We start from the raw sequence: 27,089 nt of genomic DNA, 5'->3' as shown, positions 1-27,089 counted from the left end.
AAAGATGTGAGGAAACGGATCTAGTGTTAAATTGGGAGAAATGTCATTTCATGGTTAAGGAGGGAATCGTTTTAGGACACAAAATTTCTGAAAAAGGGATCGAAGTAGACAAGGCTAAGGTCGACCTAATTGCTAATCTCCCTCCTCCCAAGTCCGTTAAGGAAATTCGTTCTTTCCTTGGACATGCGGGATTTTATCGTAGATTCATTCAAGATTTTAGCAAAAAGGCCCGACCTTTGACCAACCTTCTAGCTAAGGATGTCAAATTCGAGTTCACAAGTGAGTGTGTTCATGCCTTCGAAGACCTTAAGAGAGAATTGACTTCGGCCCCGATCATGAAGTCTCCCGATTGGAGTCAACCTTTTGAGCTTATGTGTGACGCATCCGATTATGCCATAGGAGCGGTTTTAGGACAACGAATAGATAAGAGGCCTCATGTCATTTACTACGCTAGTAAGACCTTAAATGATGCCCAACTCAATTACTCTACCACCGAGAAGGAGCTTCTAGCCGTAGTCTTTGCCTTAGAAAAGTTTCGTTCTTATCTTATCGGGTCCAAAATCATTGTTTACACCGACCATGCCGCTCTTAAGTACCTTTTCTCTAAGAAAGACTCTAAAGCCCGATTAATTAGATGGATATTGTTGCTCCAAGAGTTTGACTTAGAGATTAGGGATAAGAAAGGTTGTGAGAATGTCGTCGCCGATCATCTCTCTCGATTAGTGGTTGAATCCACTAATGACTTGCCCTTAAGCGAGTCATTTCCCGATGAACACCTTCTCTCGATGTCCACTCTCCCTTGGTTCGCCGACATAGTCAATTACTTAGCAACCGGTGACATTCCCTCGAATTGGTCCAAGAATGATAAAGCCAAGTTCTTTTCTCAAGTGAAACATTTCTTTTGGGACGACCCTTATCTCTTTAAACATTGTCCCGATCAAATCATTAGGAGGTGTGTCCCAAATAGTGAGTTTCATAGCATCCTCTCGTTTTGTCACGATCAAGCATGTGGAGGTCATTTTAGTGCGAAGAAGACCGCCGCTAAAATCCTCCAATGCGGTTTTTATTGGCCTAGTTTGTTTAAGGATGCTGCCGAGTATTGTTCCGCATGTAGTAGGTGTCAACATCTAGGAAGAATCACTAGGAGGAACATGATGCCTATGAGCCCAATCCTTGTTATAGAGCTCTTTGATGTGTGGGGCATAGATTTCATGGGCCCATTTCCTAGTTCGTTTGGCCACCTTTACATCCTTCTCGCGGTTGATTACGTTTCCAAGTGGGTAGAAGCCATCCCGACCCGGTCCAATGACAACAAAGTTGTCCTTCGATTCCTTAAAGAGAATATCTTTTCTCGATTTGGAACGCCTAGGGCTATCATTAGTGACCAAGGGACTCATTTTAAAAACCGTCAATTCGAGTCACTTCTTAAGAAGTACTCCATCACTCATAGGCTTGCTACCCCTTATCATCCTCAAACTAGTGGCCAAGTAGAGGTGTCGAACCGGCAAATTAAGCAAATCTTAGAAAAGACGGTCAACTCAAATAGGAAAGATTGGTCCACCAAGTTGATAGACGCCTTATGGGCCTATCGGACCGCCTTTAAGACCGTCTTAGGAATGTCTCCCTATAGACTCGTGTATGGTAAAGCTTGCCATTTGCCGGTTGAGTTAGAGCATAGGGCCATGTGGGCCATTAGAGAATTGAACTTCGACTTACCCACCGCCGGTAGTCATCGGAAGTTGCAATTGACCGAGTTGGACGAACTTAGAAATGATGCCTATGAAAACGCTAAAATTTACAAAGAGAGAACTAAGGCCTTCCATGATAAGACCATTTTGAGAAAATCCTTTTCTCCCGGCCAAAAAGTTCTTCTCTACAATTCTAGGCTTCATTTGTTTCCCGGTAAGTTGCGTTCTAGATGGGACGGTCCTTACATTGTTCAAGTTGTGTTTCCTCACGGTGCTATTGAAATTCAGGATCCTAAAAATGGTAATGTTTTTAAAGTTAATGGTCAACGTCTTAAACCATTTTTAGAATTGCCTGTTGATTCGGAGGAAGAGGTCATCCACCTCATCGACCCTTGATCATGTAAGTTGCTTCAGTAGTTAATAAAAATCCCTTCATCTCCTATTCAGGTATTTTTCCTCTTTATTCTCTCATTTTAATTCTCTCTTTTGCATACATTGAGGACAATGCATGATTTAGGTATGGGGAGGGCTTTAGTGTAATTCTAAAAAATGAAAATCCCTAAAAATTGAAAAATTAGAAAAATCCAAAAATAGAGATACTTTTAGCTAAGTTGTCTTTCCCTCACTCGAACTTTAGGAGTAGTTGGTGTGTAGCATATTTTCGAAAAGTATATATATGTAGTGTCTTTTAGATAATTTGAACGTAGTTGAGTAAGGTTGTCTTTTTGAAGCTTGTATCGACCGATTTGTACTCTAAATTCCAAGATGGCACACACTTTTGCACGAGACCTTTGATGGAGAGATTGTCTAGTGATATTATTCGATACCTGAGAGAGAACCCACATGTTGAAACAATGTCGAATCGAACCTTTGCGAATAAAAAAAATAGAAAAAAAGAAAAAAAAAGAGATAGAAAAAAAAAAGAGAGAAGGAATAACTACTTCAATACCCATTGTTCTTTATAGATAAAATCTTTAGATAAATGGGCAAAAGTAGATTGGCTAGTCTCGTTTTGTGGCCTTTGTTATTCGAGCAATTAAGTCCGTCGGGGGATTTCAAAACCTAGTGCCCTAAGACCGTTTGGTTTGGGAGTCACTGACCCAAAGCTCGCTACATGGGTAACATTGTTTGCCTAAGAAAACGGACAAAATAAAGTCAATGCAAAAAAAAAAAGAAAAGAAAAAAAAAAAAAGAAGAAAAAAAAAAAGGGAATAAGAGTTTGTGAAGTTTGGCTAGATATTTGTTTCGATAGAGATTGGGTCAGTTCAAAATTGGTTGAAAAAGAGAAAGTGTTCTTAGACAATTAGGATCCATCAAAGGCCTTAAATTACTTACACTCCTTGGATTTCTAGTAAATCTTCGTGTCGATGCAAGTGGATTAGAGACAACTGTATCTTGATTATTAGTAGATGAGTCTTTAAGTCGTATTTTTCCTTAAAAACGCTTTTTGTCAACACCAACGAAATTAGAGTAGAGTCGAGTAGACACTTGCTAGAATGTCTCGAAGATTTTATGGGTATATCTTCTGTAAACCCTTAGGAGACAAAACTCCTCTTGTAGAGATCGTCTACGAGTTTAACGGGTTGGTGAACCTAAAATCACCCGTCACGCCTACGAAAAGGAGCCTAGGAATCGCATCTAGTTTTCTTAGTTTATTTTCTTTTCTTTTGATTTTTACTCGAGGACGAGCAAAAGATAGGTATGGGGAAGTTTGATTAGTCCATATTTTTGCATATTTAAGTACCTATTTTTTGTTTATTTTCGTAGTATTAATCGCTTATTTATTTTATTTCAGGAAATTGTAGTTAAATAAAGAAAGAAGAGAAAATGCAAGAAAAAGAAGAAAAGGGAAAAGAAAAGAAGAAAAAAAAGGGTTGGCAAGTAAAGGACACATGGATGGCCACAATTCTCCCAACACTCAAGGCACATGGATGGTCAAGATGGAGCCACCCTACCCCTAAACCCTAATTCTTTAGTTATAAATACCCCTCTTCTTTTACTTGTAATCACCAACCTAGCACCTAGAAAACCTAGCCACCTACTCTCCTTTTCTACCTAGTCATTTCTATAGTTAGTATCTTAGATAGATTTACATTTTGCTAGCCCCAATTTCCTTTCCAAGCTTGTATACACTTTTTAATTTCTATGCAAATCTCTTTTTGTTTAATCTTGTGTTGTCTTTCTAATTTATGTTCTCCAAATTGAATGATTCTTCTAAGTACCACCACATGCTTTTTAAGCTTTTTTTTTTGGGAAATGAAGAATCATTAAACTTGTGATTAGTATAGATCTCTTATTATAGATTTGATTTAGTAAGAAACTAAGTCCTAGCACAAAATTAATTTGTGTTAGGGTTTAGATTTAAAACCCTAAATTTTCTTGTCTTAGTTTATTGCTTAAATTGCTAAGTAGTAATTACAAGAATATTATATAAAATTAGTTTTAAAACCCTCGGTTAGCCCCCCATTTATTTACTCTGTTTTCTTTATTAAATCGGTATGCTCTGTTTTCACTTTTGAATACAAAACCCCTTTTTCCCCTGTTTCCTTTTTAGTTAAAACAACTCCATCTCCCCTGTCTATTGTGTTTACGCGCTGAGTCGCCATAACCGAGTTGAGCTGTTGATTTTCGACACTGCTAGTCGAATCTTTTGCTGGGTTTATGTTGAATGATGAGTTCTGTTTTGTTTACTACAGAGTTTGTTTTTTTTAGTGTGCTACTAGTTCGAGTCTTGCTTTTCTGTAGTTTCGTTTTTGCCGATTTGTTTTGGTTGTTATGAGTTCTGAATCGTGAGTTGTTTGAGTCGATGGTAACGGAGTACTGGGTCTGTTTTCTTAAACTGAGTCGTAGTAGTAGTAGTTTTCGAGTCGGTTTGCTGAGTCTAAATCAAGTTTCCCGAGTCTGTTTTTACTCTGTTTAGTTGAGTCGCTGCACTGAGTTCAGTTGAGTCCAGTAAATCGAGTCATAGCTTTTGCTGGGTTTGGTTGGCTGTGCTGAGTTCCGAGTCGTTTCTCCGAGTTTCTTCGTTTTTGTTGCTTCATTTGTTTAGCTTCGTTTTTGTTGCTTCATTTGTTTTCTGGGTTTGATTTCTGTTGGTCGAAGTTTAGCAGTACTGAGTTCGCAGCTGGTGTCTTTTGTTTGAATTCGTTTATACTGAGTCAAGTCAATTGGGTCGGTTTGTGTCGAGCTGTAGTTTCCTGTGGCTGAGTTTATGATTCTGAGTCGCTAGCTGAGTTTCTTGTTTTGCTGAGTTGCGTTACCGAGTTTTGAGTTTTAGTCTGAGTTTGCATTACTGTTATTAGAATCTGCTGTTTTTCTGCCGAGTGAGCTCTGTTTTATAACCGAGTCTGCCATGGCTTAGTTGTCTGTACGAGTAGCACATAAAGTTCCGAGTTGGTTTTGATTTTTCTGATGCTGTTTAATGTTCTGAGTTTGCAGCCTCTGTTTCTGAGCTGTTGAGGTTGTTTTAGATTTCAATTGCTCTGTGTTCGAATTTTTAAATCTGTTAATCTTGAATTGGGTATTGTTTTTTGTCTGCAAGATTGAATTTTTATTGGTTTTTTTTTTTTGTTTTAGATGAATTAAGGACTTGGGTTGCTGTAGAATTGGCATGTATTTGCAAGATTGGATTTTTAGTTGATTATCTGTTTTGTGGATGAATCAAAAACTTGTGTTTCTTGAAATCTTGCATTGGTTATTGTTATTTTTGTGCAAGATTGAATTTTTATTTGATTATTTGTTTTTGTAGATGAATTTAGGACTTGGGTTGCTGTAGAATTGGCATATATTTGCAAGGTTGGATTTTTAATTGATCATGTGTTTAATAGATGAATCAAGAACTTGTTTTATTTTTTGAAATTGGGGAAGTTGGTTTGATAGAAAGAATGAAAATCAAACTTTGTTGTGATTTATCTGAAAGATTGGATTTTGAGTTTTACAGGTAATAAGGAAGTTGTGTTGATATGATTTTGGGTTCAGTGATTTGTAATATATATGCAAGATTAAAAGTTACGGGGTTTATATGGTTAAATAGTTACAGTGAAAGAACACGTGTAGTCTTTATGATGTTTTGGTTTAAATTTTAATTTTTGCTTTTCAGCTAATTGAACGTCAGTTAAAGATATGGTTTTGTAGAGCTTCTATATGACTATGGTATGGGATGTTTAGTCTGTGTTATTGAGTGCAGGTAACAGCTACTTCTGGAAATAGCTATCACTATGCAGAGAATGTGCAGTCTGGTCAGTTTAGTTTTCAGGCAGTAGAAGCTGGGGACTACATGGCTTGTTTCTGGGCGCTTGATCATAAACCACCAACAACGATGACGGTTGATTTTGATTGGAAGTCAGGTGTGGCTGCAAAGGATTGGTCTAATGTTGCCAAGAAAGGCTCTATAGATGTAAGCATTTTCTAAAAGTTTGTCAAATTTCATTTTCCATGACTCTGAAGTTGTGGTTACATAGAAAATAGACAGCGGAGAATGGAATATTTTTGTATTGCTAATCAATACATGGAAAAAAAGTTTTAAGTAGGAAGAGAAATAACTAATAAGTCTTTGGGAATTGGGGGCAAGTAGGCAGAGTTCGAATTCTATAAATTAAGGCATAAACTGATTGTAGCCGTTGATTAACAAGCCTTAAATTTGGAACACTATTAATTTAGTTAATGTGTCTAGGGCTACAAGTGATGTTATAATTCCAGATCAAGCGTCACAAAACAAACTTGATTTTGTATTATAGGTATACTTTACTTTTCAAATATAAGCTTAACGAGAGCAGTATAGTACAAGTATACTACTCAAAATCTTACTTTTACCAATTATTTTACAAGGGAATGCAATATTACAGTGTTAGGTATTCTACTTGGCATTCTTGGGACCTAACTTGAAGAATACAAATTCGATACCTAACAAAAGACCTTATATTATAATGAGGTGATTGATTCATAAGTCTAACTGTTCGGTGTGTGATTCTATCTTCTGATGTAGTCTAATGTTGAATCTGTGCGTATTGCTTTTGATCTTTTGATTACGATATTTTCTTCATTGTCTTGACTCTTGTGTACTTGGCAAAACTGTCTACTATTTGTATAAAAAGATAAGTATGATAAGGATATTTTAGTAAATAATTTGCTCTCACATTTATTATCAGGCCATGGAAATAGAGGTGAAGAAATTGTACGAAACCGTTACGTCCATTCATGAGGAGATGTCTTATCTTCGTGAAAGGTAATTGATTTATATCCTGCTTAAAATGTTTTTACTACATAACTATATATTCAGGCCAACCTTACAGTATTTGTATCGTTGGCAATATTGTTGTCAGTAATTAAGGTTCAGCACTATATTATAATCTTTGGCTTGTCTCCCTCTCTCTTACATCATTCTGCGCCTCTTGTGAACGGTGAAACCAGAAAAATCTAGTCACTTGGTCTCACTTTCTCTTGGTTCGTCATCTTCCGTCTTCTCTCACATAATTCCACTTTCCACCTCTCTCATGAGTCAGCTTTACCATCTCTTCCTTTGTGTTTCTTCCATTTTGCTTCTCTTTGTCTCGATTTCTATCTTTGTTTTTCTATGCGAAACTGATTGATTCAGAAGTTTTTGAGTAGTTCAACTTGGTTGACTGATGTCTCTTGAGCTATTTATAATGCTTTTTGACCATGTCAAGTACTATCATACTATTACTTATATGAAATAACAATTTTGTTTACAACTTGCAGCAAGTATATATCATAGACCTGTGTTTTGCCACAAAGTTGTGTTTAATTAGGTTTTTGCCAGCAGCGACCAGTTCCACACTATCAACGTGTTTGCATCTTTTACAACATTGGTTCTGACACAATGTATAACTTTTGATATGTTATTATTGCAGGGAAGAAGAGATGCAAGATCTTAATAACGCCACAAACTCCAAAATGGGATGGCTCAGCTTGTTGTCCCTTTTGATTTGTTTATCAGTTTCGGGTTTGCAATTGTGGCATTTGAAGTCATTTTTCGAGAAGAAGAAGCTTATTTAACTAGATTTAGTAATGCCTTATAACGGACACGGGTTAGAGATTTTTCAAACAAAAGTTGGTAGTTTAAACTCTTATAGAATGAGAACTTTTTTTGCGGATTTATTGGTTTATTAAATCGTTGTGAACTTCTCTAAGCTGGTTGATGTATCGAACTATGCTTACATAAACCATAAGAAGTAAATCTTCGGTGGCAAAAGCACAAGTCGGCACCTTCTCTGGGGGTTTAAAACTAAGGATTTTGTTGATCATAGATCTTCATATTAAGTCGTGCTCTAAATTTTTATGATTTCTTTAAAAATTCCTGATTAATTTTAAAAAAATATTTTATCGATTATACTCTGATTTGACTAAAATCTCTGATAAATCTTATTTCCGGAAGTCAATCGATTAATTCTGATTCTCAACATTTCGGAAGTTAATCGATTAGTTCTGATTTCATATTTTTTCTAATTGATTTTTTAAATCGCATCTTAAATTCATTCTTATGTTTAATACTAAAACATATACTAGTATGCATAAATTACCAACTGTAAACAAACATATGAAAAACAAGATAAATTTGGCCTGTCTAGTGCAATAGGTAACTTCGCAACTCTTTTTAAAGCAGGTATACTAAGTCATCAAGTTTGAAACAATGGGGTTGTATTGTTTACAACTTTACATGATTGCTTCTTGGAGAAAAAATAAATGAATCGAACTAAATATGAAGGAATCTGATGTATACTCTATAAAAACCGTTCTAATGTTAAAAAGAAAATAGTTCATCCCAGATAAATTAGGGAAGAATTCCGTTTTTGTATGAACTGCTTTGTTAAGCTCCTGTATTTTGATTCTGGCAATGCTCGATATGTCAAGAAGAGAAGATATTCCAGTGATGCTCTGCCGGTAAAGTTTCCTTTATCTTTTCAAGCCTTTTGAGGACTTCCAGGAACGATGGTCTCTTGTTCGTATCTGCTGCCCAACATTGTTCTGTCAAGCTGAAAATGGAGAATAAAAATACATATTAGCACAAGGAGTTATTCTGCAAAGCAAGAAGATGTACAAACCCGGTGATTATAAAGATTGGCTAAATTTGATGTATGCGCGTAGTATTTGATAGTGCATAAACTGTATAGATGGTTGAACACTTAAACTTACGCTCTTAATTCTTGAGTATAGCCTTTGGCCCTAAACATAGGCCTGTGCCCCTCAGACACATATTTGGCCGCTTCATAAGGTTCATGGTGTGACAATGGTGCATCACCCTCAAGCATCTGCAAAAACACATGATCAGCTAGTAAGCTTTGATAAATTTCTTTGCGAACTTATCCAGAACATCAAGACAGAATATTACCTCGTAGAGTATCATTGCAAAGGAGAAAACATCAACCTTCTTATCATATTTACGATGCTTGAAGACTTCAGGAGCCATGTACCTGTCTTTTGTTTCATTACAGAAGAAATTCCACATAAAAGAAGAAAAGAGTGAGTAAAGACTAAAGAGTGTATTGTACATGGTCTAAACTGTAAAACTTTTATGTTACAAACACTTACAACTTCCAGTCTCTCCAGTCATTTGGTATACATCGTGAGAATTTTTCACCTTGATAAGCTTGCTTAGTCCAAAGTCTCCGACTTTTAGATGGTCAGCACTAGAGTTGACGAGAAGAACATTTCTGTAAAATGCACCCATCAGCAGTCAGTATTGATCATATAAATCCTGCTACCAATATCAATATGTATATGTCTATACTCGTGTGTGTGTGCGCGCGCGCGCGCGCATGATTACATTTCTGTGAATGTAATTACATATGCAGTTGCTATGTAAACAACAGACCAACAGACATATAAAACATCTACCATAAGCAACAAACCTGGGTTTTAAATCTCTGTGTATTATGACATTGGGCTCATTGTGAAGATACGCCATGCCCCTGCCAATTTCAAATGTATAAATATTAGTGCAAATTTATATCCGATTTTCAGAAGAAAATATAGAAACATCTATTAACATATCTTTAAATTCTATTGCACGAATATTTATGTACAACTGGAAAGTGCACCAGGAAAAAAATGAAAGCACATGCTATATGATTAGTCCATATTTTTGCATATTTAAGTACCTATTTTTTGTTTATTTTCGTAGTATTAATCGCTTATTTATTTTATTTCAGGAAATTGTAGATAAATAAAGAAAGAAGAGAAAATGCAAGAAAAAGAAGAAAAGGGAAAAGAAAAGAAGAAAAAAAAGGGTTGGCAAGTAAAGGACACATGGATGGCCACAATTCTCCCAACACTCAAGGCACATGGATGGTCAAGATGGAGCCACCCTACCCCTAAACCCTAATTCTTTAGTTATAAATACCCCTCTTCTTTTACTTGTAATCACCAACCTAGCACCTAGAAAACCTAGCCACCTACTCTCCTTTTCTACCTAGTCATTTCTATAGTTAGTATCTTAGATAGATTTACATTTTGCTAGCCCCAATTTCCTTTCCAAGCTTGTATACACTTTTTAATTTCTATGCAAATCTCTTTTTGTTTAATCTTGTGTTGTCTTTCTAATTTATGTTCTCCAAATTGAATGATTCTTCTAAGTACCACCACATGCTTTTTAAGCTTTTTTTTTTGGGAAATGAAGAATCATTAAACTTGTGATTAGTATAGATCTCTTATTATAGATTTGATTTAGTAAGAAACTAAGTCCTAGCACAAAATTAATTTGTGTTAGGGTTTAGATTTAAAACCCTAAATTTTCTTGTCTTAGTTTATTGCTTAAATTGCTAAGTAGTAATTACAAGAATATTATATAAAATTAGTTTTAAAACCCTCGGTTAGCCCCCCATTTATTTACTCTGTTTTCTTTATTAAATCGGTATGCTCTGTTTTCACTTTTGAATACAAAACCCCTTTTTCCCCTGTTTCCTTTTTAGTTAAAACAACTCCATCTCCCCTGTCTATTGTGTTTACGCGCTGAGTCGCCATAACCGAGTTGAGCTGTTGATTTTCGACACTGCTAGTCGAATCTTTTGCTGGGTTTATGTTGAATGATGAGTTCTGTTTTGTTTACTACAGAGTTTGTTTTTTTTAGTGTGCTACTAGTTCGAGTCTTGCTTTTCTGTAGTTTCGTTTTTGCCGATTTGTTTTGGTTGTTATGAGTTCTGAATCGTGAGTTGTTTGAGTCGATGGTAACGGAGTACTGGGTCTGTTTTCTTAAACTGAGTCGTAGTAGTAGTAGTTTTCGAGTCGGTTTGCTGAGTCTAAATCAAGTTTCCCGAGTCTGTTTTTACTCTGTTTAGTTGAGTCGCTGCACTGAGTTCAGTTGAGTCCAGTAAATCGAGTCATAGCTTTTGCTGGGTTTGGTTGGCTGTGCTGAGTTCCGAGTCGTTTCTCCGAGTTTCTTCGTTTTTGTTGCTTCATTTGTTTAGCTTCGTTTTTGTTGCTTCATTTGTTTTCTGGGTTTGATTTCTGTTGGTCGAAGTTTAGCAGTACTGAGTTCGCAGCTGGTGTCTTTTGTTTGAATTCGTTTATACTGAGTCAAGTCAATTGGGTCGGTTTGTGTCGAGCTGTAGTTTCCTGTGGCTGAGTTTATGATTCTGAGTCGCTAGCTGAGTTTCTTGTTTTGCTGAGTTGCGTTACCGAGTTTTGAGTTTTAGTCTGAGTTTGCATTACTGTTATTAGAATCTGCTGTTTTTCTGCCGAGTGAGCTCTGTTTTATAACCGAGTCTGCCATGGCTTAGTTGTCTGTACGAGTAGCACATAAAGTTCCGAGTTGGTTTTGATTTTTCTGATGCTGTTTAATGTTCTGAGTTTGCAGCCTCTGTTTCTGAGCTGTTGAGGTTGTTTTAGATTTCAATTGCTCTGTGTTCGAATTTTTAAATCTGTTAATCGAGTTTTGTAATCATTGAGTTGGTTTGGTTTTGATTAAGCTGCATTTAGTAAGTTTAGATTATTTGAGTTGGTTTGATTGATCAGTAGATGTGGTTAAAAAAAAAAAATTGTTTGGCAATCTCTTGTTTCCGAGCTGTGTCATCACTCGATTAATTGATTTTGATATTAAATTGTTGTGGTTAACTTTGGTTAATTAAGAATAATTGGATTAGATTCTCAATTAAAGTTTATAATAATCATAATTAGTTTTGAAAAATATATCATCTCCATCATTAATTGTTCTAAACCGCCTAGGTTAATAATAAAGATTTGCGAAAAATAATTTTAATCTCTGTGGATCGAATCTTAAATATTAAAACGGTGATCGTGCGCTTGCGATTTAAAAGTATTATTTCTAGCACATCACTATACATAACTTGAGGTGATGTCAGATGGAACAAACTATTTTTTTAACCAGTTATTAGATATTCAGCTTTATTCTAAAGGTCAATAAGGAAATACAGTTGGTATCAAGGGATTAAAATGAGTTAAATACCACCACAGATTAGATATGGTCAGATCTAGGGGTGTACACGGGTTGGCGAAACTGACCAACCCGATCCAAACCGATCATATTTCGGCCGCTCCAATTCGAAATTTTTTAACCCGATTAGTAATTGGATTGAAATAGTATTAACCCGATTTAATTGGGTTGGACATGGGTTTCGGGTTTTATAAACCGATCCAACCCAACCCGATTGAAAAATATGGGAACATATTGAATTTATCCATCTCATCACATATTAGCCTAATCCAATTAGTTTTATTGTATTTGTGTGCTCTAAATTTAATATATTAATTTTTGTTTGCTATTTAAATATATATATGAGAATAAATTTATGAGTGAGAATATGAGATTAAATTTATGAATATATTTGTTTAATATTTGTTACTACATATTTTTTTAACTAAATTCAATTTTATGTCCGATCCAAACCGAAGTACTACAAATTGGTTTGGGTGACAAATTTATACGGTTCGGGTTGGGTTGAAATTTTGAAAACCCGATTTAATTGGGTTGGGTCAATAAATTCCGCTAACCCGCCCAACCCGAACCGCGTACACCCCTAGTCAGATCTAATCAATCTTTATTTAAAGAATACAACCAAATTCGAGTATATCCCAAGTAAAATTATAACTTCTCATGAATATCTATTATTGGAGACAAATTAATCACGAGTTTTCCATATTTAGTGTGAATAGAACAAAAACTATCAAATACAAGTTTAATGTGTTCTAGTTTAAAATCATAAATTGCATTATAAAAAATAAATATTACACATTCAGAGTTTATAAAATTATCAGTATATAATACAATATATATTATTAACTGTAATTAACAAAATTTATTTTTAATAATTGTATTTAACATTTTTTAAGAAAATTACTAAACTCAAATTGAATGTGTATGAATGTACATGAGTACTCTTAAAATATCCGAACTATTAATGACAGATATGAGCCATTATAGCGCAATTAGATTTGTCTTGTTTTCACTTGCATTGCAAGTAACATCCAGAGTGTGAAATGGCATCTCAGATTCGATATTATTTATTAGCGAACCGGAATGCTTGACAAAAAGTCAAATCGAATCCCAAATCAAGCCTTAACTACTCTAGTTCAATTTTAGCCCTAGTTATACTTCTTTTTTTTTTTTTTAGAGTTCAGCCCTAGTTATACTACTAGTACTGATGGTTGGTATAAACCTGCAACAGTTTCAAGGAGGAAATTGTTAATATAGAGCGACGATATTGCAGAGGGGACAGTGTGTAGTAGCCATTTTCATATTATATATGTTCATATTTTAATCATTTCGAGTTTTGGAGTTGACCAAGTTGGCTGCTGACTTGAGCAGTGCAGCATATAATACTTTTTTACTAGACTGATATGATGCTGTACTAAAATAATACATAGACCATCTCATTCTTCATATGGGGAGGTAGACAAATCAAATAATTCATTTCTTTTTTGGTTTAGAAGATTTTGTAGTCCATTATTCTAGGGCGGATAGTATACACTATTTCACTGAATACCAAGCTAAAATCCTACTCATCAGGACCTGCCAGAGGATAGAAGCCTGGGGTGAGTGCTTGTGCTACCACTACAATTTCTTTATGTAACTTTTTTCCATGATATGATTTAAGTACGAAACGAGGAATATGTTCATGCACCATATAAAGCCCCTAAAGAAAGGATATAGTAGAAACGCAAAAGTTTGGAGTACCTGGCAATGTCTAACGCAAAGCTGACAGCTCTTGCTGGACTAAGTGCACCCTTCCCCTTTAGATACTGATGAAGATCACCCTATAATCATATATAAGAGCAAAATTTTAGAATGGCCTACTGAATATAACTTGGTTCGTAGAGGGAAAAAGGCATCTTGTAAGATATTTACTCTCCAATTTGAGTGTGGGTGGCACAGTTTATGACATGCCTATTGCCTTGTACAAATTTTGATACAAACTATAATGGTTTTAATGAAAAAAATGTAACATGACATATGATACAAAATTGTTTAAGATTTTTGTTGCATGTTCGGATTGTCTTAATCAACTGTGAAACAACTTAAACTATAGTAAGTAATACATGCATCAATGCATATGCCTCGACTTACCCCTCGTAGATATTCAGTAATTAACATCAACGGCTTCCGATCAGTAACAGCTCCAAGAAATTGCACTATATTAGGGTGGCGAAGCTTAACTAGCAAATTCACCTCGTGCCTGAAATCCTGACTGCATCATTCAAAAAATATGAACACAAATGCAAGAAAAGATATGAATCCGAATGCAAATACTTAAAAGGACTAATCATGTACTGGTGGCAAAACTTCATAAAAGTTTGTGAATATTATTCAGACATTCTTTAGCAATAAACAGAGTCACTCAGCAACAAACAGCAAGTGAATTTTAATTTCACATCCTATAGCTCAAAGTACTGAAACATTGTATTACCGCGATACATCTGTTCTCTTATATTCGAATAGAACAATAAGAATTAATTATAAAACATATAGTTGATTTTCATAGATGCAGACATTTATATTATACCAAAATGCAAGTAGTTTTGTATAGTCATTACCTTCCTACAAATAAATTATATTGAAGATTTTCGGCAAAGAAGTGGAGCACTTTATCCACTTCAAACGGAAACTTATTATTCCACTTTTTATTATAATACTTTCTCGGCCTTAAAAGATGCCTATTGTATTTTTTAATACAAAGCTATAGCGTCATATACATTTGAGCTGAAGGAATGTATTCTATAATTCTATATTTTATAATTAAGACGTAAAAAGATGATAAAAGGAAGTGCGCTTACATCACTAATCTGTCGTCTGAAAGACTTGGAAGGATGCGCTTGACAGCTACAGGTGTTCCACGCCAACCTGCTTTTACAATCTCGCCAAAAGAACCCTAACACAAGTTGAAAAGTAAAAAATGCATTTAGAGAGCTCTGCTCCGTATTACTTGAAATGGAAGTTAGTATTTATTAAAAATTATTCTTTGCATTCATCCATTGCTCAGGGTAAGATAATTTATATTCTATACACAATAACTTCCGTCAAATGTTTCAAGTACTCACATATGAAATCATGGTATACATCTAGAGATGAAATATATAGAAAATTCCAGGATTTACACTTGACATAATAGTATAAGTCCTACACTGTAATAGATACATTATGGTGGAGGCAGACTGGTGGCTGAATGTATAGCCTTTGTAAACTAATAAAGTATGGACATCAGGCCTGAATTCTTTAAAATCAAAGAGTACACAGTCATTTATTATAACCCTTATGAAACATTGATAATCATATATGACAGATGGATTGCACTGTGAACAATATGGACCTCGACATCAATCCACTAGTGACTAGTTAAAGTGAAAGCTAGTGCTAAACTAGGTTGCCAGCACTACAAGTCTACAACAAGCTACTCATACATACTAGTATGCTTTACTCCTAAATTTTATATTCCCCATACATGCGTATAACAATTTTCCTTCAGTTTATTTTACCAGTTTTTGTTGAGAGCCAATACTTGTAACCATAAATAACAATTAAAAATCAACTACAGCGATTGTGGAAATGCTAGAATGCAAATATATAAAATACTCCATACTTATAAAAGGATACATCGTCATCAATAGATACCTTTCCGATGATAGATGAATGCGAGAAATCCAACTCGGTAGGGTCGATCTCCCAATCACATTTTTTAGGTAAAGGAGGCGGAACAGGCTTTGGCTCGAAATGGCTTCCACTTTGACCCTGCAAACATTCCCGCATAACCATCAACATTTAGTTCACATAGCACAATGAATACAAGTAACAAACATATGCGTCATAATAAAACATTGCAGCACTCAACATACAATTCGACACCTGCGGAGCAAAAATCATTCCGTAAATGTATTCAACCGCATTAAATTTAACGAAAATGTATTCAACTACATTAAATACAACGAACTCATCCATCCAAAATTAAAGTCCGACAACAGGACAACTTACATACGATAGGCCACCACGCGACTTCAATAACTCAATCATGCTATGTTTTTTAGCTCCTTCTGCATCAGCGAGAGGCTGTAATCAACCGCATCAAGTTCAGTCAATCCGCGTAAACCAACTATAAAGTAACCAAACCAAACAAGAACGTATAATGCACGAACAACTTCATAGTTAACACACACTATTACTACACTCCCTTCGTTCCTACCACTTAAATAATTACCAAGTGCAACTAAAGTATATCGAATAAGTATCAAAATTCAAAATGCCACCAAACAAGAATCACATACATGTTAAAAGTCGAAACAATGCTAATAAAATAATAATATATAGAAACTATGCAATTTATTTAAGTAATATACGTGTTAAAAGTCAAAATAAAGTCAATTACGAGTCAAATACGTGGCAAAGGATACCCTAACATCAAATAAATTCAAATACGTGTCAAAAGTCAAAACGAAGTCGTAATATACGTGTCAAAAGTCAAAACGACGTTTACCGTGTTCTTCCAGCGATCGAACGAGTTCACATCAGCTCCGAAATCAATCAAACACTTGGCGACATCAATCAAGCCATGAAGCGAAGCAACGTGAAGCGGCGTTCGACTATCGTAATCTCTCGCATTCACAAGTGCTCCATCTTCTTCCAGAAGCTTCCGCACCGCTACTACGTCGTTTTGATGCGCGTGCCACAGGATCATCGACGTTCTGCTCACTTTCGCCTTGCTCTGCTTCTTCGTCTCCGGCGCCACCGCGGCGAAGTCTCCGGCGGAGTGGCCGGAGCTGCCTTCACTTGTACTCATTCACGGAAACTGATTCTGAAGTAACGGAATGAATGACTCTGAACGATTAATTAGAGCACAATTGATTTCGAGTTGTTCAAAAACGCTTTATAAGCGTTATATATAAATTGTTAATAATTTGTTATAAATGTGAAGATTATGATATAGTAACAAATACCGATATGAATGGAGATGTAAAATTTATATTTACTTCTATATGTTATTAGGAATTTGGATGTAATATAATTTGATAAAAGATTTCGGATAATTGAGTTTCGGACGAGTTTTGAACGAATACTATGTATTCGTGAAAATTTAAATGAAATATGATCAAACGAAATGTAGAATAAGTTTCGGACGAGTTTTGTATGAATATTGTTTTTGAATATGAAAATTTTACAGAAAGGATTCGAAGAGAAGTTTGAATTAGATGAGTTTTGTATGAATATTGTTTCTGAATATGAAAATTTTACGAAAAGAAATGGAGGAAGGAGTTTGAATTGGATGGTAAAGAGGAATTTATGAGGTGTTTAGAAGTTATTGAAAGATGGAATTGATTTCAGATAAAATATGAGATAAATTTTGGACGAGATTTGAAATACTGCTTATGAATATGAAAATTATATCGAAATTTTACGGAGAGGGTTGAAAGAGGAGTTTGGAATTGGATTGGGGAGTGAGGGGAATGTGTTATAAATAATATATTTATGTGGATGTCCTTTGGCTTTTCACTAGCCAAACCTTTGGCTTTTCACTAACTAGACCTTTGGTTTACTTATAACTGATTTTGTAATCTTATATAAAGGACATGTGTGTAACACATATGATATATACAATCACATCTTCTCCTTTCTCTCTTGTCTATCTCTCTCAACAATCTCTTTACATATATTATTACATAACACGTTATCAGCACGATTCGCTATTCTGTTTTGTTTCTATGTTGTAAGATTCGCTATTCGTGTACTCATATTCAAAAGGATCATGATTTGAAAATTTGAGATGGGATAATCGACGAGCACTTATTTTGGTGCAAAGAGCGAGTTATACTTTCGGATGGTAAAGGTTTTTATCATTGATTTGGGTAAAGAATTTTCTTGAAGCAAGGGATCTTGAACTTACAAGAATGTAAGATTTTAAGGTACGCCTCCTTTCACTATTCTTTACATTTTATGATATTATACTAAATAAACGTCTATATTTGAGTTATATGTTAATCTTGCATTTCTCAAAAAAAAAAAAAAATCACACTAAATTTGTTGTTTGTCAGAATTAATAGATTTAAGATATTTGTCCATTAATTTTCTACAACTTTAATTGGTTAAGATTTACGATATTATATATGTAAGTTTGTGAATTCATCTACATTTACATATGCATGGTATGACTTTGGTTGTAGGTATTGTAAATTGTTTTCTATCTAGTTTGAGTAACATATATTTGCTTAATCTTAATATGTTTGTGTCTCTCTCTGTATATTTGTTATTATTGATTGGTTTGATATTGGCATAGTAAATTGTTTACTTGGATATGATTAATATCTTCCATGTTATATTATATTTTTAGTGATCATGCTTATGTTTACTTTTGTTTAACTTTTGTGGATGATATTGGTATATGTTTTAGTCCATCGGAATTTATTGAGCTTATACTCGTTGTAAAGGTTTTTTGATCATCTACAATTTTTCTTTTTCGCGTATTTCTAAAATCTGCCTATAAGTATGCCAAAATCTGCATTTTGTGTAATCTGATTATATGATGCAAGTTGATTTGCTGTCACTTCTAAAATTCATAGTAAATTGAATATTGGTCCAAATATTGAACGATACCATTCTGGAAACCTCTTTTCGATATCTACGTTTTGTCTTTACATTCCATTATCATATTCTGTGATTTCGATGTCTTAAATATCAAAATACTATCATAATCAGGAGCTGATTCTGCATTTGCAGTCCACAAATATTTGTTTTCTGAATTCATTACTTGTTCGTTTTTAACGAGCCTTACCATTCTGGAAAGGTCTCGGAATATCCTACGTTTTTCGTGTTTTATACATTTCCAGATAAAATGATCTTCATAGAGTAAATTGATATTCTTTGAAACTGGTCAGTTTTGACTTTATCATAATTCTATGACTTTATCATAGAGCAAATTGATACTCTTTGATTTCTGATATTGGATTAATATGTTTTGAGATTATTTTTGATAATGTATCAAGTATGATAGTAGGTTGTCCTAATTATTAAAAGTCATATATGCATCTCTCTAATCCAAAAGTTGATTTCCTTAAAGTCATTATCTACTTCAAATTGAGATTTGAATTGATACTAAGCTTAATTATCATAATAAGCAGATTGTGCATACTAATTAGTGGCATAGCTAATATTTTTATGAAGAATGCAAAAATTCTCTATCATTCTTATTTATGTGAATCATTTGTGACTTTATATCTAGTCGTTGTCTATATATCCTCGATTAATATATATTAAAAAGGTCCTTGCATGTCTCTATATTTAATCATTGAATTTATGTGATCACTTAAAGTTTTGAGAAAGTGAAAAACAACATGTTTTGTGATTTAGATGAGATGGTTTGGTGACCACACACACTACGTCACTTATATCAAGTTGTCCTCCTCACATATTAACATATATTACATATTCATGCTTCAAATACATGTTATTTCGAAATCTTTATATGATATCTTGGTAAATGATAAAATCATTATGTGCCTTTGTGATTTTTAAACTTGAGATTTTTAAAGGTGATTTTTATCCCACTTGAGCTAAATGATGTTGGTATTATCTACAACACTTATTTGACGTTGTTTTTAATAGATTGAGTATATGATTGCAAGAAGTTGCACGAAATAACAACCATAAGTTGTCTCTATATAATAAAATTAGTTTATTTTTTATCACACATTTTTTATATGTTTAATTTCTGAAGATGAAAGATGTCAACATAGTATATATAATATGTTTAAACACTTGATTACATTCCATAAGAATGATATAGTGGTATAATATTCAATTTATGAGTTTATCTTAAATGATATAATACCCCTGAAGGATGGTTCTATATAAAGAATAGTATAATATTTGGATATAATAGAATAAATATTATATTGTATCCCGTAGATACAATATTATGAAATTGATGAAATATTTGGGTTGTTAAGTTCATGAGTTGATATCGTGACTAAATGTGGTTTACTAAATTTGAATTATTGATGAAAGGATTATGAATTGCAACAAATGATACCGTACCATAATGTGACAGTATTAGAAAATCAGAGGATATCAACCATGATGGTAGCAATGGTCATGACATTACAAATACTTTAAATCATATTCTTATTATGTGTATAAGAAATATTTCTCTCGATTGATATAAAGATGACTAGTATCAATACTTCGTATCTAAAATGAGTCATCCAAAGGGGAGGATTATATAGGATGTCTCATTATAATTTTTCTAAATATAAGACTCGGGAAGAGAAAGTATAAAGCTCCGGAAGAGCATATATAAGGCTCCTGAAGAGCATGCACAAGGCTCTCGAAGGGCATATATATTTATCTACTCTCTGAAGTAAATTTTACCCCAGAAGAGCATGTATAGAATTGATGCAATTATACTCTCCCAAGAAAATTGAAGAATGAAATTTGATATGATTATCGCATTGAGATATCAAGTGCCTTTAAATATTGAGTCTAATTCATTGCACTAAAAGTAATTTGGAGAAAGATTCTCCACTAATTTATAATAAGCATAACTGAAATTGATTTTGAAGTAAACCAGAAGTTTACTTATAAGGTTATAGTTTGGCCTGACTAGCTAAGCCATCTTAATGATAAAGATGCGAATAGTAATTAATATTTTATATGGACCTGTAGATTTTGAAGTAAACCAGAAGTTTTTTCTTCTCAGTGATACATGTATTATTTAAGGCAAAATTGATCACCAGCAAAGATATAGTTGTGATTTTTCATCTTTGAGAATGAATAGATGAAATTATGACATGAGTTATAAATATCCCATTATTGAATAGTGAGACATGTGAAAAATATACGAAGTTATTATCAACTTGCATCCTGAAGTATGCAAGCTTTGTTATTTGGAATATATGCTTATAATGCTGGTGAATCTCATAACGAGTATTATCTCGTCCATAATAATTGTTGAGTATTTTGTATCACATATTTATCGATTCGCATCATATAAACAATTGTTATTAATCTCCCCCCATCATAAATAAATTATTTGATCATCATAGATTTTCCACCACGTTAGTAAGATCGATTCATATATTACATATGAGTGCATTTGGAATCATCAATATGTATTTGTTATGACTTGATGAGTTGTTTTCTCAAAATCAGGGGGAGAAAATAAATAGCCGGTGAAAATAGAAGTATAAGAATGAATTATCATTGCCTCATCTTGATCCTCAAAATAAAGAATATGAACCAGAAGTTCATAAGATAATTCATTTTGATGACCAAAAATAGTGACTATGACACAAACACCGGCTACATATGCTCCTATGATATTAATGTCGCAGAAGGACAACCTCAAGATATTGTTATGTCTAAAGAACGCCTGAAGCGTGATAGGCAAGTTGGTTCCATATATATATTTTATACCAAAAAAGGTGAAAAGGAGCAATAATTGATGATGGCTGGATTGAGAAATCAATAATTTTTGAAGGATCTCCGGAAGAGATTATAGATATGACATCGAAGGATCTCCGGAAGAGATTATGGACATGACAAATTAGAGAAAATAAAAGTAATGAAAATTATTGAGATCTCGATATACTATGTCTTGTCCAGAATAAAGTGGAACCATAAATCGAATCGACGTCGATGATATTTATAGAACTTGAGGTTATTGATAACAATGAGGATCATGAAGCAGAATATGTTAGAAAATATTGATATAATTGGCCAAAGAATAAAGGATATAACTGAGGCAATTATAAAGAAAAATTATTTGGACCAGTAGTCCTCTCACACCCAAAATTGTGAAAATAGTGCGCCGTACGAATCATTATCTCTTAAAAATAGAGAAATATTTGAAACTGCAGTTAACACACCTAAAGGTGTCAAGTCAGTGGGATATGAAAGTTTTTTGTGAAAACAAAATGAAGTTTCAAAAAATAAATAAATTATTATGTGAAACTCAGATATTTGTATGATGACCTTGCATTGGTCATGAAGAGTAATAGTATTTGTGGTGGAAATGATTATTTGATTGCGAAATAGTCCCGCAATATGTGAAGGTTCGATTTAAGTTTTATACGACCCACTTGACAATAATCATCCTAGAAGGAACTTAACTGCCAGAAGCAGTATAACAAACTCTCGAGAACTACACCCTCTCAAATGGAACAGGGATTCGGACCAGAAGTCCAACACAAAATTATTTTGACAAATACATGTTATCATTATATATCAAATTATAGGTGACAACTCATAAAGTCTCTGGCCAGAGCAGATGGAAACTAGAATGTGTTTCTAGTTAACATTGAATTGAGTTGCACCTGATTAAAATACTATATGTTATATTATGTGATAAAATGTTTCTTGGTGTATATATTGGAAGAAGAATTTCTCTTTGGATGAATGATATATTGTCATATGTGAATCCCACAAGGATTATAAATACACGATAGTACACTAACTTTTGTGAACACTTGAAAGAAATTCTCGGTAATGAAGTACCGTATCTAAGTAAACTACAACATGTTTTATCATACACGTTTTGACATAATTATAAATTTATTAAAAGTTGGTTTTCCGCTTTTGATTAGTATTCATTGCTAAGTAATTGCTCGCTCTAAAGGCGTGTGAATCTTGAGAGTTTATTCAATCTCCACTAATCAATCTCATAAGGTTTTTAAGTTAATTTTGCAGGAGCAAAGTCCTCATTTCAATTAATATTAACGGTGGATCAAAATTGATTAAATTATATTGGAGTTTGGTATAAAATGAGTTTTTGCAGGAACTTCTTCCACAATATTTTGACTTCGGCAATCTAAGATGGCTAAAGCTGGAGAAACAGTGTAGCATGACAAGGATGAGAACTCCACCGACTATATATATATGAAAGCTCCACTGACTGCTTATGATAGCTACAACCCAATGAAGGCACTTTTAACATATATTTGAGAAGTTCTGGAACAGAGGAGCTCTTCAACTTAGAGATATTATTTAATATAATCATGAGGGGGAGCAAATGCACACTGCACTCTTTTTTCCTTATCCATGGTTTTTCCCACTGGGTTTTCCTGGAAAGGTTTTTAACGAGGCAGCATCACGTGCACATTATGAAATAGATATTTTTGTTCCTTCGCTTGGTTTTTATCCCACAGGGTTTTTCCAAGAAGGCTATAACGAGACATTATTTCGTTTAACGGACATCCAAGGGGGAGTGTTATAAATAATATATTTATGTGGATGTCCTTTGGCTTTTCACTAGCCAAACCTTTGGCTTTTCACTAACTAGACCTTTGGTTTACTTATAACTGATTTTGTAATCTTATATAAAGGACATGTGTGTAACACATATGATATATACAATCACATCTTCTCCTTTCTCTCTTGTCTATCTCTCTCAACAATCTCTTTACATATATTATTACATAACAGAATGTGATTTATAGAGGGTTTAGAAGTTATTGAAGGGGCAATTGGATTGGAATGAGTTGTGTTTGAGTAAGGGTGTAAGTAAAGTGTGAGGCGTGTTTTGGGGGTTTAAGAAAGGTTTTAGCATTGAAGTGGAAAGTGGACAGGAAGGATTCAGGTAGGAACGGTCAAGGGTCAACGCGTTTGTGTGTATATGTCGGTTGATGTATAAGTCGGAGAGAAAAGATTTCAGATTCAGATTATTATTACACGTCGGATTCGAGAAAGTTGATATATTATCCGTTTTATAAATCTTGTCAAAGTTATCTTCTCCACTTGATGGATCTGTCCACTGTAAAAAAAATATAATATTAATTCAAAATTACGTTCTGTTCGGGTCATTTTGACATGTATTTTAAATTTTTTGTGGATTATAATTTTATAGCTTAAAAGGAATTATTTTTAATAAAAATTTTGATGTTAAATATTTATTTAGTAGAAGGAAAAAGTTTAAAATAATTTATAAAGATACATTTTATAAAAACCTTAAACTAAGATAATAAAAAAATGTTAGATATCTCAATATTATTCTCAGTTATTTCTTTGTCACGTCACTTGAAAAAGAAAATTGGGACAAATTTGGAATATGAAACATTGCAAAAATTTATAATTTGACTTTATCTTCTTGTATATTCTTCTATATAAAAGTACTATATTTTTAAGAAAAGTATATGTCTGCAATTTCTTTGCAAGTCGCATAATAATGGAATAACTAATGGATTTATATATAAAAAATATGTTTTAATGGGACTTGTTCTGTTCTCTCTCTACGACTCTATCCCTTGTATTTCAATTTAATAGATAAACTACAAAAGACGTCGTTGCTTACTGATTTTAATAGAACAAGATATCTATACTGCCACTTTCAACTATTCAAGTGAATAAAGACTTTGTAGTTCTTACTTAACTTAATAAAGCTCCAACTAAGTACATAATAATATAGCATAGAATTATAAAAAACATAGGTTCACTAAGCTGGAATTTTTGTAGAATGGCTGAGGAAGGTGTCAAGTGAAGTACAAACATTACACCAAATTAAGGAAGAAAAACGGAGTAAAAAATTAACCCATTATTTTGGCAGACCTGGTAAAGAGGCTGTCGACAACCTTGCCAATATTTGAAATGGTCTCCAATGTTGCGGGGTAGATTGCATCTGATTTAGGATCATCGAATATCACAAGACATCCAGCGCCCTGATCTAAAGTCCCAGCAAACTTCTTGTCCAAGATCATCTGCGACAGTTTCTTCTCTACATGGTCTTCCGGTAATTCAATAAGTTCCGCAATGTGAGTGATCTCGACTCTTGAGAATGGCTCGATCAACCTGCAGAGGTTCTGCTCCAGCAGCGTATCGTAGAGGGAAGATAAGTGCCTGTGCACAATTGGGTCTTCCTCTAATTGTGCCTTGAAGTCGCGAAGAGCGGATTCAAAGAGTTTTAAGGAGCGCTTTGAATGAGCATCGGCAACAGCTTTCATTGCATCAAGTTCTGGCCCCTGATAGTGCAATCCAACTTTCTGTGATGATATTATTCCTGCTACATCATCAGCCTGATTCACCATAATTTTGCACAACAGCATATACTTGAGACTATAAACTGCTTGTGGATCTTCAAGAGCATTGAAAGCTTCAAAAGCTTCAAAGAAATAGCTGTAACCAGTTTTGTAGTCCTTCTCTTCTGCATGAAGAATCCCGCTCTGCAAATCAATAGTGCCCTGTTGAGCTGGAGGCACATAAATGGCATTTGCAGCTGTTCTTGCTGCTGTAAGAGCAGCTTTGGCTTTAGGAAGGTTTCTGAGAGAGAAATGAAGCTTGCTCTCCAACAAATCAATCTCCACGAGTAAAAGCTTGTCATCCAACCTTCTCACCTCCTTAATTAGGCCTGAAAGGAGGCTTAACGCCTCTGCATACTCCTTGTTCTCCATTAAAAGAGCTGCAAGCCTTGCTTCAATCCGCTGACGGAGGAAAGTACGCTTCTCAGCACGGGTCCACTCCACAATCTCTTTACAAAGGGAAACCTGGAGATCAGAAGTCCCTGGTATCTTAGCAACTGAATCAACAATTCCACGCACAATCTTGGCAGTCTTTGCTTTCGGGATCTTAGCAAAGAAGGACCTCAATTGGGTCAAAAGGTTACGGAGTTCCTCCGCCCTAGATTGCTCTCTAAGAAAATCCGAGAGGCTGGAAACTGCCTGCTCTTTGATTCTTAAAGCTTCAGATGTGGATGAAGGATCCTCAAGAATACGATAAAGAATAGAGATAGACTCCTGAGCATCTTTCGCTTCTGTAGCCTGAATCAGCGATTCAGTAGTTGCGGGGAGATATGAGGAAGTCATGACCCTGCTGTTAAGAATCAAGCTTGTCAAGTATATAAAATCAGGTGATCGGATACTATACTCAGAAGTTCCTACAGATCGGTTCAAATAGAGTGCCACAATTTTATCCTAGAAAAAACAACGATATTAAACTACAACCGATGAAATAATAAGCACTTTTGGCCGATGTAAAACCGCTTGCATCACAGAATTCCATTTCGAGGATCACAACTCACAACAGTATTATCCAAATCCACACTAAAATTTTTACACACCTAATGCATCCATCAACACTAATATACACAAATACGAAAATCAGGAACTGCTAATAGCACACAACTTTTCCTACAATTTTCCCAACAAAAGGCAACAATTGTAAATTACCACAAAAAAAACTAATAAGTATTCAGTTATCACAAAACCACATTATTATACCAAAGCTCCACGCCAAACATTAAATTCGCAACCGCAATTACAAAAATACCATCAAAATCCTAAATGAACGAAAAATATACTGTCCTGCTAATAACACAATATTCCTAGCATTGTAGTCCAGCGGATACTCATTGTCTCCTCTTAACGAAACCTCGAGTGTTCGACTAATGTTCGCGTGAGTATTTAAATTTCCGTAACAGACTCTTTTCTCAAATTAACCAAACATACACATAACCAAGCTCAATTCAAGTTCAAACACACAAATGATATCAAAATCAAGAAACATACACAATTACACATATACGCGCATTATAAATGAAATTGAAGCGTTAAAATCTAGGAATTGACTGAAGGGATTACCTTGTTTTGAGATTTGATCGCTGAAATGTGTTGTCTTTCTCTGCAAGCTTTTGATATTCTATTTTAATTGAACTTTTAAACCCTAACCCGGAAATTAATAATCCCAATTTTAAGGCCCGGTTATTTGATATGGACCCGGACCAAGTTGGGTCAGTCGGCCCACTGAAAAGTTATGTGATTTTGGGTTGATATGAATTATGACAAATATGAATATATGAACATTTTGAAGATCGACCTTTTTAACTATTCATCAAACCAAGACAATGCATCTTAACAAAATCCACATCATTTTTTGTTTAAATAACATCGGAAATCGGAACAAATTGATTGATATATCAAGCCGCTATTTTCTTATTGGAAATTTCTTGATAAATCGCATTTTTCTAA

At 34.3% G+C, this 27,089-nt stretch overlaps 3 protein-coding genes across 5 annotated transcripts; 1 reads left to right on the top strand and 2 right to left on the bottom strand.

The window, feature by feature from the left end:
- The first annotated feature begins 4,187 nt into the window (after positions 1 to 4,187).
- LOC135149281 (transmembrane emp24 domain-containing protein p24delta7-like) lies at positions 4,188 to 7,837 on the top strand. Of its 2 annotated transcripts, XM_064084516.1 has the most exons (4): positions 4,195 to 5,483; positions 5,875 to 6,084; positions 6,836 to 6,912; positions 7,559 to 7,837. In XM_064084516.1, the coding sequence occupies exons 2-4, from the start codon at positions 5,965 to 5,967 to the stop codon at positions 7,701 to 7,703; spliced, it is 342 nt and encodes a 113-aa protein (XP_063940586.1). In that variant the 5' UTR covers positions 4,195 to 5,483; positions 5,875 to 5,964; the 3' UTR covers positions 7,704 to 7,837. The 2 variants fall into 2 exon arrangements, with proteins under 2 accessions (XP_063940587.1, XP_063940586.1); XM_064084517.1 differs by having other exon boundaries at positions 4,188 to 6,084.
- Positions 7,838 to 8,250: 413 nt separating this feature from the next.
- On the bottom strand, positions 8,251 to 17,211 carry LOC108202734 (serine/threonine-protein kinase VIK). Its single transcript, XM_017371260.2, has 11 exons — positions 16,625 to 17,211; positions 16,126 to 16,200; positions 15,769 to 15,885; positions 14,934 to 15,028; positions 14,227 to 14,347; positions 13,837 to 13,916; positions 9,557 to 9,616; positions 9,237 to 9,358; positions 9,037 to 9,122; positions 8,841 to 8,956; positions 8,251 to 8,680 (listed from the first exon to the last, which is right to left on the bottom strand). The coding sequence occupies exons 1-11, from the start codon at positions 16,925 to 16,927 to the stop codon at positions 8,554 to 8,556; spliced, it is 1,302 nt and encodes a 433-aa protein (XP_017226749.1). The 5' UTR covers positions 16,928 to 17,211; the 3' UTR covers positions 8,251 to 8,553.
- A 7,262-nt stretch (positions 17,212 to 24,473) lies between these two features.
- Positions 24,474 to 26,831, bottom strand: LOC108200237 (26S proteasome non-ATPase regulatory subunit 11 homolog). 2 transcript variants are annotated; one of them, XM_017368320.2, is made up of 2 exons: positions 26,703 to 26,831; positions 24,474 to 25,932 (listed from the first exon to the last, which is right to left on the bottom strand). In XM_017368320.2, exon 2 carries the CDS (start codon positions 25,926 to 25,928, stop codon positions 24,657 to 24,659), a length of 1,272 nt encoding a protein of 423 aa, XP_017223809.1. In that variant the 5' UTR covers positions 25,929 to 25,932; positions 26,703 to 26,831; the 3' UTR covers positions 24,474 to 24,656. The 2 variants fall into 2 exon arrangements, with proteins under 2 accessions (XP_017223809.1, XP_017223810.1); XM_017368321.2 differs by having other exon boundaries at positions 24,474 to 25,935; positions 26,703 to 26,825.
- Positions 26,832 to 27,089: the final 258 nt, after the last annotated feature.

Source organism: Daucus carota, chromosome 9, assembly GCF_001625215.2.
Source record: "Daucus carota subsp. sativus chromosome 9, DH1 v3.0, whole genome shotgun sequence".
Taxonomy (NCBI): domain Eukaryota; kingdom Viridiplantae; phylum Streptophyta; class Magnoliopsida; order Apiales; family Apiaceae; genus Daucus; species Daucus carota.
Note: the sequence above shows the minus strand (reverse complement) of the source record. Positions and strands in the feature narration are given on the sequence as shown.

Excerpts from the sequence above, each read along its gene's own strand:
- LOC135149281 (XM_064084517.1), top strand. The coding sequence starts at position 5,965 with ATGGCTTGTTTCTGGGCGCTTGATCATAAACCACCAACAACGATGACG. Across the intron at positions 6,085-6,835 it reads CCAAGAAAGGCTCTATAGAT|GCCATGGAAATAGAGGTGAA; the intron begins GTAAGCATTTTC and ends ATTTATTATCAG. Across the intron at positions 6,913-7,558 it reads ATGTCTTATCTTCGTGAAAG|GGAAGAAGAGATGCAAGATC; the intron begins GTAATTGATTTA and ends TTATTATTGCAG.
- LOC108202734 (XM_017371260.2), bottom strand. The coding sequence starts at position 16,927 with ATGAGTACAAGTGAAGGCAGCTCCGGCCACTCCGCCGGAGACTTCGCC. Across the intron at positions 9,617-13,836 it reads TTTGCGTTAGACATTGCCAG|GGGCATGGCGTATCTTCACA; the intron begins GTACTCCAAACT and ends TGAAATTGGCAG. Across the intron at positions 9,359-9,556 it reads CACAGAGATTTAAAACCCAG|AAATGTTCTTCTCGTCAACT; the intron begins GTTTGTTGCTTA and ends TGCATTTTACAG.
- LOC108200237 (XM_017368320.2), bottom strand. The coding sequence starts at position 25,928 with ATGACTTCCTCATATCTCCCCGCAACTACTGAATCGCTGATTCAGGCT.